The 18,419-nt window shown below is 64.0% G+C and overlaps 2 protein-coding genes across 3 annotated transcripts; one reads left to right on the top strand and one right to left on the bottom strand.

Annotated features, from left to right (window-relative positions):
• Positions 1–1,576: 1,576 nt before the first annotated feature.
• Positions 1,577–16,568, bottom strand: SP1 (Sp1 transcription factor). Of its 2 annotated transcripts, none has more exons than XM_033083319.2 (6): positions 16,534–16,568; positions 15,411–15,505; positions 13,267–14,770; positions 3,991–4,159; positions 3,523–3,722; positions 1,577–2,700 (listed from the first exon to the last, which is right to left on the bottom strand). In XM_033083319.2, exons 1-6 carry the CDS (start codon positions 16,538–16,540, stop codon positions 2,384–2,386), a joined length of 2,292 nt encoding a protein of 763 aa, XP_032939210.1. In that variant the 5' UTR covers positions 16,541–16,568; the 3' UTR covers positions 1,577–2,383. The 2 variants fall into 2 exon arrangements, with proteins under 2 accessions (XP_032939210.1, XP_032939211.1); XM_033083320.2 differs by lacking the exon at positions 16,534–16,568 and adding an exon at positions 15,920–16,044.
• On the top strand, positions 11,044–13,238 carry LOC117009118 (TSC22 domain family protein 4-like). The gene is made up of 2 exons (XM_033083321.1): positions 11,044–11,783; positions 11,822–13,238. The coding sequence occupies exons 1-2, from the start codon at positions 11,179–11,181 to the stop codon at positions 12,201–12,203; spliced, it is 987 nt and encodes a 328-aa protein (XP_032939212.1). The 5' UTR covers positions 11,044–11,178; the 3' UTR covers positions 12,204–13,238.
• Positions 16,569–18,419: the final 1,851 nt, after the last annotated feature.

Raw genomic sequence — 18,419 nt, 5'->3', positions numbered from 1 at the left:
AAACCAACCCCCCCCTCCCCTCCCCTTCCCCAAATTAAAACAGAACAGAGACAGGACGAGATCAAACAGGGAGAGAATTATTGCCAGTTTGGGGGGGCTGGGCCCCCCAGGACCCCCCCCCGCTGCATAGAGAAGCGGCCCCGGCCCCCCCGGAATGAGGGGGTGACAGTGGATTAAAGCTGGGGGAGGGGGGCAGCCCCAGAGCCCCCCCAAACCCCGTGCGGGGGCAGCGGGGGCTCGCCCCAGCCTGTCACCCCCTTGTCAAGGCACGTTCGTGTTTTGTGTCCCCGGAATGGCTGGGGGGGGTTTGGGGTGCCAGGAGCGGGGGGGACCCCGGTGACAACAGAGCTGAAATGGGGGCGGGGGTCCCAGCTGCCCCCCCGGCACCGGGAGCAGCGCTGGTGCTGTGAACTCCCCGAAAATGCGCGGATTTCACCCCGAAAATGCGCGGATTTCACCCCGAAAATGCTCTGATTTCACTCCAAAATGTTCGGATTTCACCCCAAAAATGTTCGGATTTCACCCCAAAATGCGCGGATTTCTCCCCAAAAAACCCCGGGGGGGAGCAGCCCGGGCTCTGAGCAGAGCCCCCCCGGGGTCCCCTCCCTCCCAGGCTCCTCCGGGGGCGATCCGAGGGGAGGGGACACCGCGGGGACACCGCGGGGACACCGCGGGGACACCGCGGGGACATCCCAACGCCGGCTCCGGGATCGGGTTTGGCACTTGATCCCCGCTGGGAACGGAGCTGGGCTCGGGGCCGGGGGGGCAAAATCGTGGAATTGACCCTTAAATAAAGAAACCTCCCGTTTTTTTTTGTCCCAATTCTTTGTGGGTTCTGGGCTGGGGGGGGCTGGGGGGGGCTCATAGTGCTTCACAGGGTTATTAAAATACAAATGCTTAAAGTTTCCTATATAAAAATATACAAATGCAAAAATAGATATCGAGAGAGAGAGCCGGGGGGGCTGGGGGGGCCGGGCCCTGCGCCCCCTCCCCGCGGAGCTTCTGCTGCCTTTCCTTTTTTTTTTTTTGTGTGTGTGTGTTTTTTTACAAAAAAAACAAAAAAAACCCAAATCAGAACAAGATTGCCGCAGGTCCCGGGGCTCGGGGCAGCTGCTCCAGCTCCTCTCCAGAGCTCTCCCGAGGGATTCCGGCGGCTCCCCGAGCTCCTGGAGCCTCTCCCGGGACAAGGGGAGCGGGGCGGGGGTCTCGGGGGAGGTGGGACCCCTCTGCACCCCGGAGCGGAGCAGGGAGGGTCTCGCTCAGCTCTTCCTCCTCCTCCTCCTCCTCCTCGTCCCGGGGTCTCTCCCCGGATTTCCCCCTCGGGGGTCCCACACCCCGCGCCCCCCGGCCGGGCTGGAGCCCGGGATGTGCTCGGGGCAGGAAGAGGAGGGTGTGGGAGGAAGAACGGAAAGGACCCGGCCCTCCCTCGGCGGGAGGAGCGGGATCCTGGAAAACCCTGGAAAACCCTGGAAAACCCTGGAAAACCCTTTTCGGGCGGGTTTTTCTCCACGCTGTCCCTATTTCCAACCCCTCGCTCCGCGGATTCTCCTTTTTCCCCATCATTACTATTATTATTAATCCCAACGCTGGCTGCAATAAAAAAAGAAATGAACCTTTCCCCCCAGGAGGCTCCATCGTCCCCCCAGGGCTCGCCCCGGCCCCTCTGACCTTCCCAGGGAGCAGCTCCACTCCCCCGGGACGGGAGCTCTGCCAAGAAAACGGCTGGAAACAACCAAGATCCAAGGGAAAAAAAAATAAAAACAACACCTGCCGAGGCAGGGGAGGGCAGTGGGAGTCCAGGGGTGAAGAATCCAGCGGGATCTCCCCCCGAGCATGCCAAAGGAATGACAGAACCACCTCAAAGCAAAGCCAGGGACGCCCGGGGAGGGGAACTCGGGGTCTGGGGAGGGAGGAGAGCTCGGGCATCGTCCAGAGGGGCCGACCTGCTCCAGGATAAGGCATCAAAGGGACCACGCCATGGTCACAGCAACATCTCTCCTCTCTCAAACGAACACATTTTATATTTTTATATATATAATAATAATATAGAATCTTTTCTCTTCTTTTTTTTTTTTTTGTAGGTTTTTTTAGCTTTTTTGATTTTTTTTTGTTTAGTTTTTTCTTTTTGTGTTGTCGTTTTGTCGGTATTTCTGTCGTCGGGGTATTTTATTTTTTTTGCTGCTCTTTTTTTTTGTGTATTTTTTTTTTTTTGTTTTTTTTTTAGCTAAAAGGACCAAGGCATGACGACGCCGAGGGAGGCAAGGAGGGGCAGGAAAAAAGGGACAAAAAAAGGAACAAAACAAAACAAAAAAATAAATCAAGCCGAAATTAAAAAATACATATATATAGCTCTGGCCTTGGGGCGTTGGCGGCGGGGCCGCGCTCAGAAGCCGTTGCCGCTGATGTTGATGGACTGCAGGTCGGCCACCTGCATGACGTTGATGCCGCTGCTGGCCAGGCGCGCGATGCCCTCGGGGCAGATGGCCTCCATGGCCACCATGTTGGTGGCGATCAGCGCCGACGGCGTGGCGCCGCCGTTGCCCTCGGCCGCGGCCGCCGTGTCCATGGGGACGGCCGAGACGTTCATGGCCACGCCGGCGGCGCCGCCCTTCTTGTTCTGGTGGGTCTTGATGTGCTTGGAGAGGTGGTCGCTGCGCATGAAGCGCTTGGGGCACTCGGGGCAGGCGAATTTCTTCTCTCCTGGGGGGGACGGAGAGCGGGGTGAGCGCGGGGAGAGGCTGGGGTGGGAAAAGGGGGGGATTGGGAATTGATTGGGATTTGGGAAGAGATTGGGGTTTGGGAAGAGATTGGGATTTGGGAAGAGGCTGGGGTGGGAAAAGGGGGGGATTGGGAAAAGGCTGGGATTGGGAAAAGGGGGGGATTGGGAAGAGATTGGGGTTTGGGGAGAGGCTGGGGGTGGGAAGAGGCTGGGATTGGGAAGAGATTGGGGTTTGGGAAGAGATTGGGGTTCGGGAAGAGGTTGGGGGTGGGAAAAGGCTGGGGGTGGGAAAAGGTGGGGATGGGAAGAGATTGGGGTTTGGAAAGAAGTTGGGGATTGAGAAGAGATTGGGGCTGGGAAAAGGCTGGGGCTGGGAAAGAGATTGGGATTTGGAAAGAGGTTGGGACTTGGGAAGAGGTTAGGATTTGGAAAAAGGCTGGGGATGGGAAGAGGCTGGGGATTGGAAAAAGGCTGGAATTTGGGAAGAGGCTGGGATTTGGGAAGAGGCTGGAGTTTAGAAAAAGGTTGGGATTTGGGAAGAGATTGGGGTTTGGGAAGAGGCTGGGACTTGGGAAGAGGCTGGGGGTGGGAAGAGGCTGGGATTGGGAAAAGGCTGGGATTTGGAAAAAGGCTGGGATTTCTTGGGAGCAGACTCCCCAGGATTTCTCAGGAGCAGACACCCCAGGATTTCTCGGGAGCAGACACCCCAAGGAATTCCCAGGATTTCTCAGGAGCAGACACCCCAAGGAATTCCCAGGATTTCTCGGGAGCAGACTCCCCCCGGGCTCCGGGCCCAGCCCCACCTGTGTGCGTGCGCTTGTGCCGCTGCAGCTCGTCGGAGCGCGTGAAGCGCTTCCCGCACAGCACCCAGGTGCAGATGAAGGGTCTCTCCCCCGTGTGCCACCGCAGGTGTGCCCGCAGGTGCGAGGTCTTGCCGTACACCTTCCCGCAGCCCGGCACGTGGCAGATGTGCTGCTTTTTTTTCCCTGGATCCCCAGAGCTCCTGCAAGGAGGGAAAGGGTTAAACGCCGAGGGAATCGGGCTGGGGGTGAGGGGTGGGACTGGGGGGTTTGGGGTGAGGTTCAGCTGGATCCAGAGCCAGGTCCTGCCCTTGGGACACTCCAGGAACAGGGAACTGGGGCTGGAACGCTGGGCAAGGACCTGGGGGTGCCCAGGATGTGGCACTTGGGGACAGGGGTGGCCTTGCCAGAGCTGGGGGATGATCCAAGGGACCCTTCCCAACCCAAACAATCCCGTGTCTGCAGCCTCACCTGCCCTCTCCCTCCTTGCAGTAGGGGCAGGTGCACGCTTCCCTCCGCGTTTTCCGGCCCTGCTGGGGCTGGGGGTCGGGGCTGGTCTCCCCCTCCTCCACGGCCGCGCTCTCGTCGCCCAGCGCGTCCCCGCTGCCGCCGTGCAGCCCCAGCTGGGCCCCGTGCTCACCTGCAAGGGACAACAGGAGTGTCAGGGCAGGTCCTGTGTGCCACAGGGTCTGCAATCCCACCCCACCCTCTCCCCATTTCCCGGGGCTTTCCCTGGAGCTGAGCCCAGCAGCTCCAGAGAGGACGAGGCTGAGGTCAGTGGGGGCTGCTGGTCACTCATTCTGGTCACTCATTCTGGTCACTGGCTCTGGTCACTCCCTCTGGTCACTCATTCTGGTCACTCATTCTGGTCACCCCCTCTGGTCACTCATTCTGGTCACTCCCTCTGGTCACTCATTCTGGTCACTCCCTCTAGTCACTCCCTCTGGTCACTCCGTCTGATCACTCATTCTGGTCACCCCCTCTGGTCACCCCGTCTGATCACTCATTCTGGTCACTCCCTCTGGTCACTCCCGCTGGTCACTCACTCTGGTCACCCCCTCTGGTCACTCGCTCTGGTCACTCGTTCTGGTCACTCGCCCTGGTCACTCCCTCTGGTCGCTCCCTCTGGTCACTCATTCTGGTCACTCCCTCTGGTCACCCCCTCTGGTCACTCATTCTGGTCACTCATTCTGGTCACACCCTCTGGTCACCCCCTCTGGTCCCTCATTCTGGTCACTCCCGCTGGTCACTCGCTCTGGTCACCCCCTCTGGTCACTCATTCTGGTCACTCCTTCTGGTCACCCCCTCTGGTCACTCATTCTGGTCACCCCCTCTGGTCACTCCCTCTGGGTCACTCATTCTGGTCACCCCCTCTAGTCACTCATTCTGGTCACTCATTCTGGTCACTCATTCTGGTCACCCCCTCTGGTCACTCGCTTTGGTCACCCCCTCTGGTCACTCCCTCTGGTCACTCATTCTGGTCACTCCCGCTGGTCACCCCCTCTAGTCACTCATTCTGGTCACCCCCTCTGGTCACTCGCTCTGGTCACTCATTCTGGTCACCCCCTCTGGTCACTCATTCTGGTCACTCCCTCTGGTCACTCCCTCCAGCCCCTCTGCCCGGTGCTTTGGGAGCTGCCTTTTCCAAACCCGGCATTCCCAAACCCCAGCCCAACCCTCCTGGGAAGCCCAGCTGAGCCCAGCGCCTCGGCCAAGAGCGAAATTTCCTCCACAGCCCCGGTTCTCCACGCAGGAGCTCGGGGGCTGGAGAAGGATAAATTCCAAATGCCCTGTGAGGCTCAGGCCGGGCCAGGAGGGAGTTTCACAACCCGGAGACAGCGCTGGGAACAGGAGGAATTCCTGGCAGGAACAACTTCCCCTGGCCCTGGCGGTGCCAGCAGTGCCTGGGCACGGCTCCACGGAGCACCAGCAGGGACAGGAGCACCAGAACGGTCCCAGGGAAGGACAAAATCCACCAGGAAAGCGAGGAAATCTTCTCCAGAAACCAAACTCAAGGCTCCCAGCACAGCCTGAGGCCGTTTGCCCGTGGGGAAGAGGCAGGAGTGGGCTGGGAGCCACACGGGGGACAGCCAGGATGTCACTGGGGCTGTCACCAGGCCACACGGGGGACAGCCAGGATGTCACTGGGGCTGTCACCGGGTCTGTCACCCCAGATATCCCCAGGAGAGTCCCCTCATCCAGCTGGGACCAGCCCTGGAGCAGGGGAGCGCTGCCCCAGCTGTAAATTGTCCCCTCCAGAGGTGACACCGCTGGGATTCCAGCCCTCGGTGCCCCATCCCGAGCTCCCTGCGGAACTGAGGGTTCCAGGAGCTCCCCAGGCCCTCCCTGCAGCTCCCTGACGTGTCTGCAGGCACAGCCCTGCACGGAGGGAGCTGGGAGGGGTTTTTAAGCTCCCTAAGCCAGCGCTGACAGCTTTGTGCTCCAGCCACGGATTAGAGATTTCCCCGGATGGGAAGAGCTGCTGGACAAAAAAAAACCAAAACAATAAAAAAGCTCTCTCCCCCAGCTCCAAAAAAACCCCAAAACAGGAGAAAACACAAGTTCTCTCCCCAGAAATACACCAGGGATGGGGAGAATCCAGCCAGGATGCTTTGGAATGGCTTCAATCCTCCAAGAGGCAAAAGCCCACGCGGCATTCTGGCCTTGTGGCACGGGGGGAACAAACCCAAATCTGCTGCTGGAGACTCCCAGTGAGGTAAAAATCCAGGGCAGCAGATCCTGGAGCTGCAGGGATCATCCCAGCCCAAGCAGGAGCTCTGGAATCTCTGGGATACCACAGGTTCAGGGGCAAAGTGGGCAGGGAGGATAATTCACGTTTATTATCCCTGCTAATGCACATCCCTGCTTAGGCTAAAGAGGCTCCACACTCGGGTCAGCAAAGCCCTGGAAAAAAATATTATTAATAGGGCAAGAGGAGGTTTAATCCTTGGAAAAGGCCTGGGAAGAAAGAGGGATTTTGGGATTTAGGGAAGGCAGGAGGGGGAGCTGCCCCTGGCCCTGCTCCACCAGCGACCTCCGAGACCCCCCAGGCACGGGGCAGGTCCTGGTGTCCCACCAAAAAACCCCAAACCCCGGAATGCTGGCTTGGGAACCCTCTGCAGACAAGGTGCTCCTTGTGCAGGAAAAAGCCGGGGTTTGTTTGCTTTATTTAGCAAACGACAGGAGGTGAGAAGTGCCCGGAGGAGAGAGGAGCTCTCACACCCGGCCCGGCTCACCGCGGGCAGGGGAACAGACCCCGTGTTCATCGCTGGGGAAGAGCTGGAAATGAAACCCAAGGCCAACAAACCAGGGCTGATTGTGCAAACGCTGGCCGAGGAGCAGAGGGAGAGGGGGGAGAGCTGGCACCAGGCACCAGGAAGTTTCCAGGTGAAGAGAAAGAAAAGCAAAACCTGGGGACACGCAGCCCCAACCTCTCGGGGAGTGTATCTCCAAAATCCACATTTTCCAGCTCACAACGAGCTCTCCCCATTTCCTGCCCTGCCCAGAACAAACCCAGCTGCTCCAGAGCTGCACAAAGGGACAGAGAGGCTTTGGAACCGCGGCCCCTCGGTTCCTTCCCCGTCTGATTCCCTCCCTGATCTGCAGGATGAGTTAATCTGCACCAGGAGCTCATCCATGCAAATGAGCCAAGCTCTGGCTCAGCAATTCCCTGGAGATCGGGGCGGTGGAGGGGAACCAGGGGATGGGGCAGGCTGCAGCCCAGTGAGTAACTGGGCCTTAATTTGGACTCTGATGACTCCAGGAGCCGCTCCTCGGGCAGCTCCTGTAATTGCTGGAGGTTTCTGTGCGTCAGGACGAGCGACACTTCCTTTGGAGAGAGGAAAAATCGGGATGGAGATGATGGAAGGAGTGAGGTGGGCTGAAAAGGGGGTAGGGAATCACCTCATTGTCCCCTCTGCCAGATCCCTGAATCCCCCAGGATTTGCCAAACGCTGCAGACTGACAGACAGAACCCTTTAAATTCCCGAATTGTCACAAAACCGGGATGGAGATGATGGAAGGAGTGAGGTGGGCTGAAAAGGGGACAGAGCAAGGCAAGGAATCACCTCATCATCCCCTCTGCCAGATCCCTGAATCCCCCAGGATTTGCCAACCGCTGCAGACTGACAGACAGAACCCTTTAAATTCCCGAATTGTCACAAAACCGGGGTGGAGCCTCCAGCCCTGCCTTGTTTGCACCCAGAGCTCCTCAGCCAGCAGCACAGGCAGGTCCCACCAGAGACCCTGACACCCAGCCCTGAGCAGTGACGGCTGTGGGAGGAGGAGAAAGCCGGGATGAGGCAGGGGAGGGCGATTCCCGAGGGGGGGAACTCCAGCAGGGATCTCCCAGCTCAGCCCAACCTGTGCGCCCAAGGGTGGACGCTCTGCCGAGCCACACATCCCAAGTTTTTAATCCCAAATTTTTAATCCCAAGGAGGAACTGCTGCCTGTATCAGCCCCAGGATCTGACCCAGGATCCTGGGATGGGTTGGAAGGGACGAGGAGCTGTCAGGACGCTGCAGGGCTGAGGTGGGGGAGCTGGCTCTGGAGAGGAGCTCTGGAAACTCCCCCGGACCCGGCAGCCGGGACCAGCCTCCTGCACAGGGCGATAAGGACGGGGCTCCAGCAGGGCTGGGGCTGGCCCAGATAAAAGGGAGACGCAGATCAGGGCCTGGCAGACGGCTCTGGAGCCGGGACCTCTCCCGGGAGGAGTCACGGGGTGGGTGCTGCAGCTCGACCCGTCCGACCGGCGCGGCCGCCAACCCTCCCAGCTGGGGCTGGGCTGGGGCAGCAAAACCCGGGGCAGCAAAATAAACCCAGGGCAGCAAAACCCAGAGCTCAGGGTAACCCAGGGCAGCAAAACCCAGGGCAGCAAAATAAACCCAGGGCAGCAAAACCCAGGGCAGCAAAACCCAGGGCAGCAAAACCCAGGGCAGCAAAACCCAGAGCTCAGGGTAACCCAGGGCAGCAAAACCCAGGGCAGCAAAACCCAGGACAGCAAAACCCAGGACAGCAAAACCCAGGACAGCAAAACCCAGGGCAGCAAAACCCAGGGTTCAGGGTAACCCAGGGCAGCAAAACCCAGGGCAGCAAAATAAACCCAGAGCTCAGGGTAACCCAGGGCAGCAAAACCCAGGGCAGCAAAACCCAGGGCAGCAAAACCCAGGGCAGCAAAACCCAGAGCTCAGGGTAACCCAGGGCAGCAAAACCCAGGACAGCAAAACCCAGGACAGCAAAACCCAGGACAGCAAAACCCAGGACAGCAAAACCCAGGACAGCAGAACCCAGGGCAGCAAAACGCAGGGCAGCAAAATAAACCCAGGGCAGCAAAATAAACCCAGAGCAGCAAAACCCAGGGCAGCAAAATAAACCCAGAGCAGCAAAACCCAGGGCAGAAAAACCCAGGGCAGCAACACCCAGGGCAGCAACACCCAGGGCAGCAACACCCAGGGCAGCAACACCCAGGGCAGCAAAATAAACCCAGGGCAGCAAAACCCAGGGCAGCAAAACTCAGGGCAGAAAAACCCAGGGCAGAAAAACCCAGGGCAGCAACACCCAGGGCAGAAAAACCCAGGGCAGCAAAATAAACCCAGGGCAGCAAAATAAACCCAGGGCAGCAAAACCCAGGGCAGCAAAACCCAGGGCAGCAAAACCCAGGGCAGCAAAACTCAGAACAGCAAAACCCAGAGCTCAGGGTGACCCAGAGCAGCAAAACCCAGAGCAGCAAAACCCAGGGCAGCAAAACCCAGGGCAGCAAAACCCAGGGCAGCAAAATAAACCCAGGGCAGCAAAACCCAGGGCAGCAAAACTCAGGGCAGCAAAACCCAGGGCAGCAAAACCCAGGGCAGCAAAACCCAGGGCAGCAAAATAAACCCAGGGCAGCAAAACCCAGGGCAGCAAAACTCAGGGCAGCAAAACCCAGGGCAGCAAAACCCAGGGCAGCAAAACCCAGGGCAGCAAAACCCGGGGCAGCAAAACCCGGGGCAGCAAAACTCGGGGCAGCAAAACTCGGGGCAGCAAAACTCGGGGCAGCAAAACCCATGGCAGCAAAACCCAGGGCAGAAAAACCCAGGGCAGAAAAACCCAGGGCAGAAAAATAAACCCAGGGCAGAAAAACCCAGGGCAGAAAAATAAACCCAGGGCAGCAAAACCCGGGGCAGCAAAACCCGGGGCAGCAAAACCCAGAACCCAGAGTGACCCACGGGGCCCAGGGTGACCCAGAGAGCCCAGAGTGACCCACGGAGCCCAGGGTGACCCACAGAGAGCCCAGGGTGACCCACGGGGCCCAGGGTGACCCACGGGGCCCAGGGTGACCCACAGGGCCCAGGATGACCCACAGGGCCCAGGGTGACCCAGAGAGCCCAGGGTGACCCACGGAGCCCAGAGTGACCCATGAATGCCCCACGGAGCCCAGGGTGACCCACGGGGCCCAGTGTGACCCAGAGAGCCCAGGGTGACCCACAGATGCCCCACGGAGCCCAGAGTGACCCACAGGGCTGTGACAGCTCCGGCTCTGCCTGGGGACGCTGCGAGTCCCCAGGGAAGGACACGAGGTCAGCCAGGAATGCGGAGGGGATGTAAAGTCCAGCCTGGCCGTGTTTAGGGCAGGAAGTTTCACAACTGTGCTGTTCTGAGCCGTGATGTCACCGCAGCCCGGGCGGGTCTGCGGGGCTCTGCTCCCGCTCCCTCCACGGCGATGCCTCATCCAGGCCCTGCCACAAAGCTGCCCTTAAAATGCAGCAAACAGGACACAATCGGGGCTTTGTGCCGCCGGCCCGACGCGGGGAAGGCCCTGGAAGGGCCAAGGGGAGCCGGGAGGGGTTTGCTGAACACGCTGCCAAGGTTCCTGCACCCACTGGGGCTTTCCTCTCAGGACAGTCCCGGTGTCCCACTGCTCCACTCCCCCACAGACCCCATCCAAGCAGCTGGAAGGGAGCTCGTGCTGCCCAGAAAATCCCAATCCCATCCAGGAGCTCCATCCCAAAAGGAGGGATCTCCCTTGAGTGTCCCTAAAACAAGGGGGTTCAATTCCAGTTAAAACCAAACCTGGTGGTCACCTGTTTACCCAGCCCTGAGCCAGGGACATGGGGACAGAGCCACCACAAGGACACCGAGCTCAGAACAGTCCCTCTGCCCCTCCCTGTGGCAAAAGGGGAAGAGAAACCCCGATGTCACAAAATGCCCGCCACCGTCCCTGCCACGCAGGATGTCCCCTCCCCATGGGCTGGGGTGGTTCTCGGCCCCCACGGAGGTGTCACAGCCCCACCGAGGTGGCACAGCCCCCATGGAGGTGGCACAGCCCCCACGGAGGTGTCACAGTGTCACAGCCCCACGGAGGGGTCACAGCCCCACGGAGGTGGCACAGCCCCCATGGAGGGGTCACAGCCCCCACGGAGGTGACACAGCCCCCACGGAGGTGACACAGCCCCCACGGAGGTGACACAGTGTCACAGACCCCACGGAGGTGTCACAGCCCCCATTGAGGTGTCACTGCCCCCACGGAGGTGTCACAGACCCCATCAAGGTGTCACAGGGTGGGTAGCGCTGGCAGCAGCCCCGGGAGGGCTCTGTGGCGCTGCCACCTGAGGAAATGTCCCCTCCCTGGCTCCGGGGGTGCCTCCCCGGGGGCAGAGCTGGCAGCAGGGCCTGTTTGCCCACATGCCACCCCTGGTGGTCACAGACCTTCCTTCCAGGGAGGAGGAAAGCCTTGGAGCCAGCCTGAGCACAGACACTGAGTCAGAGAGCTGGGCGCTGCATCACACCCAGCAGCAAAAAAGTCTGAGTCTGAGAGACCTTCCCAGGTGTTGTTTTCTCCCTGAGGGATTTCTCCCCTGCCAAAAATCAGGAGAAAACCTCACTGGCACCAGAGCCAAGGGGCTGGGAGCCACAGCCCCCCATCCTGGGGTTCAGGAGGGGACAGAACCCCCAGCTGAGCTCGGGAAGGGGCAGGACAGGCAGTGCTGCCAGCCCAGGTGGCAGCTGGGGCCACCACACCCTGCCTGGGCACCTCCTCCTTCCCCCGGCATGGAACACGCAGCAGGATCCAAGGAAAACCAGCGAGGGCTCATTTTCCATCTGCCTCTCCCCGGAAGCACCGCGGCTTCTCCCGCTCCAAAAATCCCTCCCAACTCCTCGCCTGGAGCAGAAAGTTCCAGCACACGTGGAGGCTTGGAAAACACTCAGGGGTTTGGGAAGTGTTGGGAACAAACCCCTCCCTCCAATCCCCAGTGCAGAGCTCGGAGCTGGAGGGACGCGGGGCTGGGGGGGCTCAGCACCCCTGGGGAGGGGCTGGGGGACAAAGGGGACAAAGGGACCCTTTGCCACGTCTGAGGGACACTGCCAGAGAAAAACTCATCCAGCCTGGAGCCAAATCCTCTACAGGACGGGTGCCAGGTGCTGTCCTGGCCACAGCTCTCCCCGTTTCATCCCAGGAGCCTCCCGGACCATCCCCAAAAAACCCCTCTGAACCCTGCCCTGGCTTTTCCTTCCAAATGTCCCCGTGTCACAGCGCCAGCGTCACGTCCTGGGGACGGGGACAGGGCCAGGAGGCCCCAGCGCTGCCGCTGCCACCGCTGGCGGGGAATTCTTCACCGAGGGCTGGGAGCTGCCGAGCTAAAAAAAAGGAGAGGAGGAGGAGGAGGGAGAGGAGGAGGAGGCGGCTGCGTCGGATGGGTGGTCTCTAGAACGTTCCTCCCTGTTCCACCTCCGAGGGCAGAGCCAGGCACGAATACAGGAACTGGGGCTCGCCCATGCCTTTCCCCAGCGCTCCAAAACAAGGGACGAGCTCGGAGCAGGAGAGGCAGCCAGGGGACCCTGGGGTGACAGGGGCTGTGTCCCCCCGGTGCCACCGCGCTGTGGGAGCCCCCTGCGCTCCGGGAAATCCAAGGATCAGGCTAATCCCGGGCTAGAGTGACCCGTGGCTCGCCTGCGAGCCAAGCTGCTGTAGCAACAGCCCAAAATAATGCTGCAAAACAAGCCCGGGGGAGCAGCCGCCGCCTCTCGCCAGAGGGAAGCACGGGCTGCATTGAGCAACATTTTCTGCTGCCTCTCAACTGTGACTAAATCCAGCAACAGCCCCTTTTAGCCAGAGCCAGAACACACACACCAAAAAAAAAACCAACAAGGAAAACAGTGGAAAAGCAAGCGGAGAGCGTTCCCAGAACCGATCCCTTCCGCGGCGGAAGCGGAGCAGGCTCCAGCCCGGCTCCCACATGCACGTATCCCGCTTTTCCCAGGCGGTGGGAGAGGCTGGGATGGATCCTGGGGATCTGAGCAGGGTGCTCCGTGCCCACGGGACCGTCTGGGCCGCGCTGAGGTCGCAGTGCCAGGATCAGACATGGAATGAGCCCTTTGCTCTGCCCTGGGAGGAAATTCCCCACGGCTCCGTGGCTGGGTTTGTTTCCGTGGGGTTTTCACTTAATCCGTGCTTTAGGGCCGTGACTCTTCACAGGGGCCAAGCTGAGCTCGGGTCCTCACCCCAGCCCTGCCCCGAGACCCCTGGGTGGCCACCAGGGCAGGACAGTGGCACAAAACCAGGTGTCCCCCTTCTTGTCCACTTTCCCCTCACCTTCTCCTCCCTTTCCTCCCAAACCTTAAACTCCCCACAGAGACCTTCAGCGTCTTCTGGTGACCAACACACTCCATCCCCAGGGCCAGCACAAGCCCCACCCCAGTGGCCAGCACCATTTGACACCAGCCCCGCCCAGCCCAGCCCCGCAGGTCCCTCCCCGCAGCCCCGGCACTCACCGGGCGCGTTGGCGATGGCCAGGGGCAGCCCCTGCAGCTGGTGCACCTGGATCCCGGACGCTCCCAAGGCACTGAGGTTAATAGTCTGGAGGCCCGGCACGGAGGAGAGCTGGGCGGCGTTGACGGTGACGGTGCCGCTGGGCAGGGAGGCGATGGGGGTCAGCGTGGTGCTGGTGCTGCCCGTCTGGCCCAGCGACACGCCCTGCATGGGGGCCAGCGTGATTGTCTGCGCCTGGGGGTTCTGCACCTGCAGGTTCTGCAGCTGGATGGTCTGCCAGCTCACCTGCCCGTTGGGACCCACCGTGGGCGTGCGGATGATGATGGGGCCCGAGTTGGGCACGGCTTGGAGCTGCAGGTTCTGCAGGGTGTCTTGGGAGATGGCTTGAGTGGCAAAGGTCTGGCCGGACAGCGGGGTGGTCTGCAGGGCCTGGATTGTCTGCCCTCCCTGGACCAGCTGGGGCTGGATCAGGATCTGCTGCTGCTGCTGCTGCTGCTGGGACTGCTGGCTCTGATCGCCCTCCTTCTGCTGCCCCGGCTGCAGGGCCACGCCGGACACCGGGCTCTGCAGAGAGTCCGAGCTGGGCACGCTGCTGGCCCGCTGCGGGGTCTGCGCCTGCACGTTGGTGCCCACCGTGGCACTGGTGGAGAAATTCATGACGCCCACGTTACTGGTGGTGGTGGTGGTGGAGTAGCTGTTGGCGTTGGTGAAGAAGGCGCCCGAGCTGGCCTGGGACGTGGCCGTGCTGCCCGAGCTGCTGGCAGCCCCCGAGGTGGCCGGCTGGGAGCTGCTGTCCGGCGAGCCCGAGCTGCTCAGGGTGCCCGTCTGGGACGTGGGGGCCAGGCTGGCGGCCACGCTGTTGACCGGCAGCAGGGTGATGTTGCCGTTCAGGGCCACGGGCACGTTGGCCACGTACTGGGTCTGCCCGGAGAGGCTGTTGTTGGCCAGCCCCACGCCCTGGATGGGCACGGCCTGCTGCAGCAGGTTGGGCATGGCGATGAGGTTGCTGCCGCCCGCACGGCTCGTGATGATCTGCTGGTTGGAGCCGGGGATGATCTGCAGCTGCCCCGAGGCATCCTGCTGCACGTTCACCTGCGCCGGGGTGGTGGCAAACTGCAGCTGCTGCCCGTCGATGGTCTGGAACTGGGGGATCACCTGGTACTGGATGTTGGGGATGACGCCCGGCAGGCCCGTCAGCACCTGCTGGTTCTGCAGGCCGGACGCCGAGGTGACCACGTAGGGCCCGGTGCTGACCGGGCGGCTCTTGGAGGCGTCGCCGCCGTTGCTGCCGTTGCTGCCCGGCTCCTTGGAGCCCGTGGGGGTGCTGGAGCCCGCCGAGATGATCTGCCAGCCGTTGGCCGACTGGGTGAGCTGGGCGGCGGCCGCGTTCAGGTCCAGCTCGCCGCTCCCGCCCTGCTGGCCCTGGGAGCTGTTGGAGTTCTCATTGGGAGACTCGATGCGGCTGCAGGTGGCCGCCAGCAGGGCCAGCGGGGACGGCTGAGACTCCTGGGGACAAGAGGAGGAGTTAGGGGATGGGAGGTGGCGCAAGGGGCAGGCCCGGAGTGAAAAAAAATCCCAGGGAAACAAAAAAAAAGAAAAAACACCAACAAAAAACAAAACCCAAAAAACTTAAATAGAGAAAACAGGGAGGAGCGTACTCGGAAAAGATAAACACTCCTTCCTGAACATACCCACCCACAGCCGGAAAAATACAACTGCCAGGCACCGGGCTGACAGGCTGGGACAGCCTGAACCACCGGGAAAAGCCTTTTGGGAGGGAGGAAAGGCGAGGGAACCTGCCTGGGAAAGCCAGGGGAGGAGAGGGCCCCTCCACCCCGCAGCGGGGGAATCCCCCTGAGGCACAGCAGCCCCAGGAAGGAGTCACAGGATCCTTCCTGGGCTCCCCGGGCTGGAGCAGGGCCAGCGGGGACCGTGGTGTCACTGGGAGCAGGGGAACCGCGAGATTCCGAGCACAGCCGATGACGAGGGGAAGCCACGGGCGCTGCTTGGCAGCGCTCAGCCTCCTCTTCCTGCCCGCGCTGACACGCTCGCCTGGGCCCAGCAAACAGCTCGGCCCGGCCCTGGACTTTGCCACGAGCTCCGGGGCCAGCGGGGCCGGGCGGGGGCCGATCCTCCCCCCACTCACCTGGGCCTCCCCACCGCCCGCGCTGCTCGTGCTGCTGGCGTCGCCTTCGCCCTTGTCGGGCTTCACAGCCGACATCTCCTCGGTGCTCTCTTGGTCTGCGCGGGAGGGAAGCGACAGCCCCGGTTAGGGACATTTCGGGGCACGGCGGCGGCACGAGGCCCGGCAGGGGCAGGCAGCGCCCGGAGGGGACACGGCGGGCTGGCTCCGGGGGCCGTGAGCTCCTGGCACAGCCGGGAAGGGGCTGCGAGGAGCCGGGCGCTGCCAAAGGGGAGCTGGCAGCGGGACAGCGGGGGAGGACCCGGCCCCGCTCCAGGGCCCAGCTCCTCCCCACCCGCCCGGGACACTCCCTGGGCCCCGCCGAGGTCCTCCCCGGGCCTCCCCCCGGCCGGGGCACACACCTCCCGCCGCGGCCCCGCCGACCCACCCCGGGATTCCCCCGCGCGGGTCCGGCCCGCGGGATCCCCCCGGCCCCACCCGCGGCCCCTCCGGCGCGGGGTCCCCGCTCCCACCGGATCCTTCCTCTCCCGGCGCTCGGGAGCCGCCTCATCCTCCGCCGGCCACGGGGCTGCGCGCCCCGGCGCTGCCCTCACCGCCAGCACGGCTCACCGGGCTCGGCACCGGGAGGGGACGCCGAACGCGCCCCGCCCGCTCGCCCCTTCCCACGGCGCTCCCGCACAGCCCCCCCCCCCCCGCTCGGCTCCCGCATCCGCCCCCGCAGGGCGCCTTGCCCGGGAACGGGGAAAGCCCCCCGGTGTCTGCGCTCGCAGCCGCCCACCCCCCCGGCCTCCCCCGCCATCTCCGCGCCCGATCCCCCGGGATCGCGCCCCCCCCCCCCCCCCCCGCCCCCAGCCCCGATTCCCGGGGCGTCCCCATCACTCCCCGCCGCCCCCTCCTCCGCTCCAGCCCTGCCCGGCGCGGCCGCCGGTCCCTCCCCCGAGGCCTTCCCCCCTCCCCCGGGTCCCTCCCCCGGCAGGTCCCCCCGGCGCGGCGCGGCGAGGCCCGGCCCGGCGGGGCCCGGCCCGGCGGGGCGGGGCCGCCTCTGGCCCCTCCGAGCGGGCGGGCGCCGCCGCCTCTGCGTGTGCCCGTGGCCCCGCGCGGCGCTCGGCGCCGGCCCCGTCCTTACCGCTCATGGTGCCGGGGCCGGGCCGGGCGCGCGGGGCGGGGCGGGGGCGCGGGCGGGCGAGCGGCCGAACCCGCCGGTGCCGCCGAGGGGCTGCCGAGGGAGGGGCCGCGCACCGCGGCCGCAGCCCCGCGCCCCGCCCCTGCCGCCCCCGCAGCCAATGGGAGCCGCGCGGGCCACGGAGCGACGGGCGGCGCGGCCAATGGGGAGCGAGGGCGGTGCGGCGCGGGGGGGGCGGAGGGCGGGAGGGCCCCGCCCTCAGCGCCCCGCCCCGTGGGGGAGGGGGAGCGCGGCGGGGCGGCGGCCAATGGGGGCGCGGGGGGGAAGGGGCGGGCGGCGGCTCAGCCAATCAGCGCCCGCGCGGGTTCGCAGGGAGACCCCGTATGGGCGCGGCCGCGGCGGCGCGGGCCGCGGCGTGATGAACGCGCGGCGCCGCCAATGGCGCGCGGCAGGCGGGGCGCGGCCGTGCCTGGCAGCGCCGAGCGCCAACCGGCCGCGCGGGCCGCGCCGCGGGGCGGGAGAGGCGCCGACACTGACGGGAGAGCCGGCTAATTCGAGCGCGGAGGCGGCAGCCGTGGCGCGGCCCGGAGCCAATCAGCGCGCCGGGCCGTCTCAAACGGGCCAATGGGCGCCGCGAGGGGGCGGGACCGGCGGCGGGGCTGCGCCCTTGGGGGGACGGCGCGGGCAATGGCGGAGCCGGCGCCATGTTGGTTCGGGCTCCCTCAGCCCCGGCCGGGCGGCCCCGGGCCCTGCCAGGGCTCCCGCCGCCCTCGGTACCGCGGGTTTCGGGCGGCTCTGCCCTCCTCGAGTCCCTGTTCCGCTCCACGGGCCGGCCCGGCCCTGTCGCGACAGCGGCCACGGCGCTGCGACACGTCCTCAGCGGCCCGCGGCGCTGTGTGAACACGCCCAGAGCCCTGTCACGACATCGCCCAGCCCTGTCCCGACACAGAGAGCGCCTCAGCGGGGCCGCCCTTGCCCTGGGACTGTGCCTTGTGGGGTTTAGGGTCACGATCCCTTACAGAAAATCGAGCGGTTCGATGGCGGGAGGGGCTCGCGGGGAGGGGACAGCGAGGGACACGGAACCGCTCTGGTTCCGCTTTCCAGCATCAAACCCGCCCGCCGGCCGTGACCTTCCCAGTTCCCGGTGGTTTCGGCCCAGTTCCCGCCCCGCCGCCCGGGAAGGCCCCGCGGATTCGCCCCCGTGCCCGCCCCAACGGGCTTGGACACCCTGACCCTGCCCTGCCGGTCCCTGTCCCGTCCCTGTCCTTGTCCCTGTTCCGCTGTCCCCAGACCGCGGGGCTCCCTCGCTGTCCCCTCCTAACCTGCAGTGGTGGCACCTGGGGCCAAAAGGGCCCAACAGGCCCTGCCCCAGCGCCGGGGGGACACCGGGACTGTCCCCATGGTGTCCCCGGGGCTGGGCTGGGGGTCGAGGCACTGCCCCCATCAGAGCCCCCCTCACCCCGTGAGTCCCGGTGCGATCCCTGTCCCAGTGACTCCGGTAACTCCCGCTAACAGGGCCCGAAAATTCCCCCCCATCAGCAGCACACGGCCCCCGAAGCCTCCAGCGGGGCTCCCCCAATTAACACCCCCAATTAACACCCCCAATTAACCCCTCACTGTCCCCCACGGGACCCTCCCCGGTGTCCCCAGGCGCCCCCCGGTGGTCGCGGCCGGGCGGTGCCGCCCCCGGGCCCGAGGCTTTGCTGCCGCCTGGCGGGGGCGCCACAGCGGGAACGGGACACGGGAACGGGACACGGGGACCGGGACGGGCACGGGAACGGGAACGGGGACCGGGACTGGCACCGTCAGTGTCACTGCCCGGCACCGGGACGGGCACCGGGACTGGCACCGTCAGTGTCACTGCCCCGCACCGGGACGGGAACGGGACT

This window comes from Catharus ustulatus, chromosome 31, assembly GCF_009819885.2.
Source record: "Catharus ustulatus isolate bCatUst1 chromosome 31, bCatUst1.pri.v2, whole genome shotgun sequence".
In the NCBI taxonomy this organism is placed as follows: Eukaryota; Metazoa; Chordata; class Aves; order Passeriformes; family Turdidae; genus Catharus; species Catharus ustulatus.
This window is presented reverse-complemented; position numbering and strand designations above follow the sequence as displayed.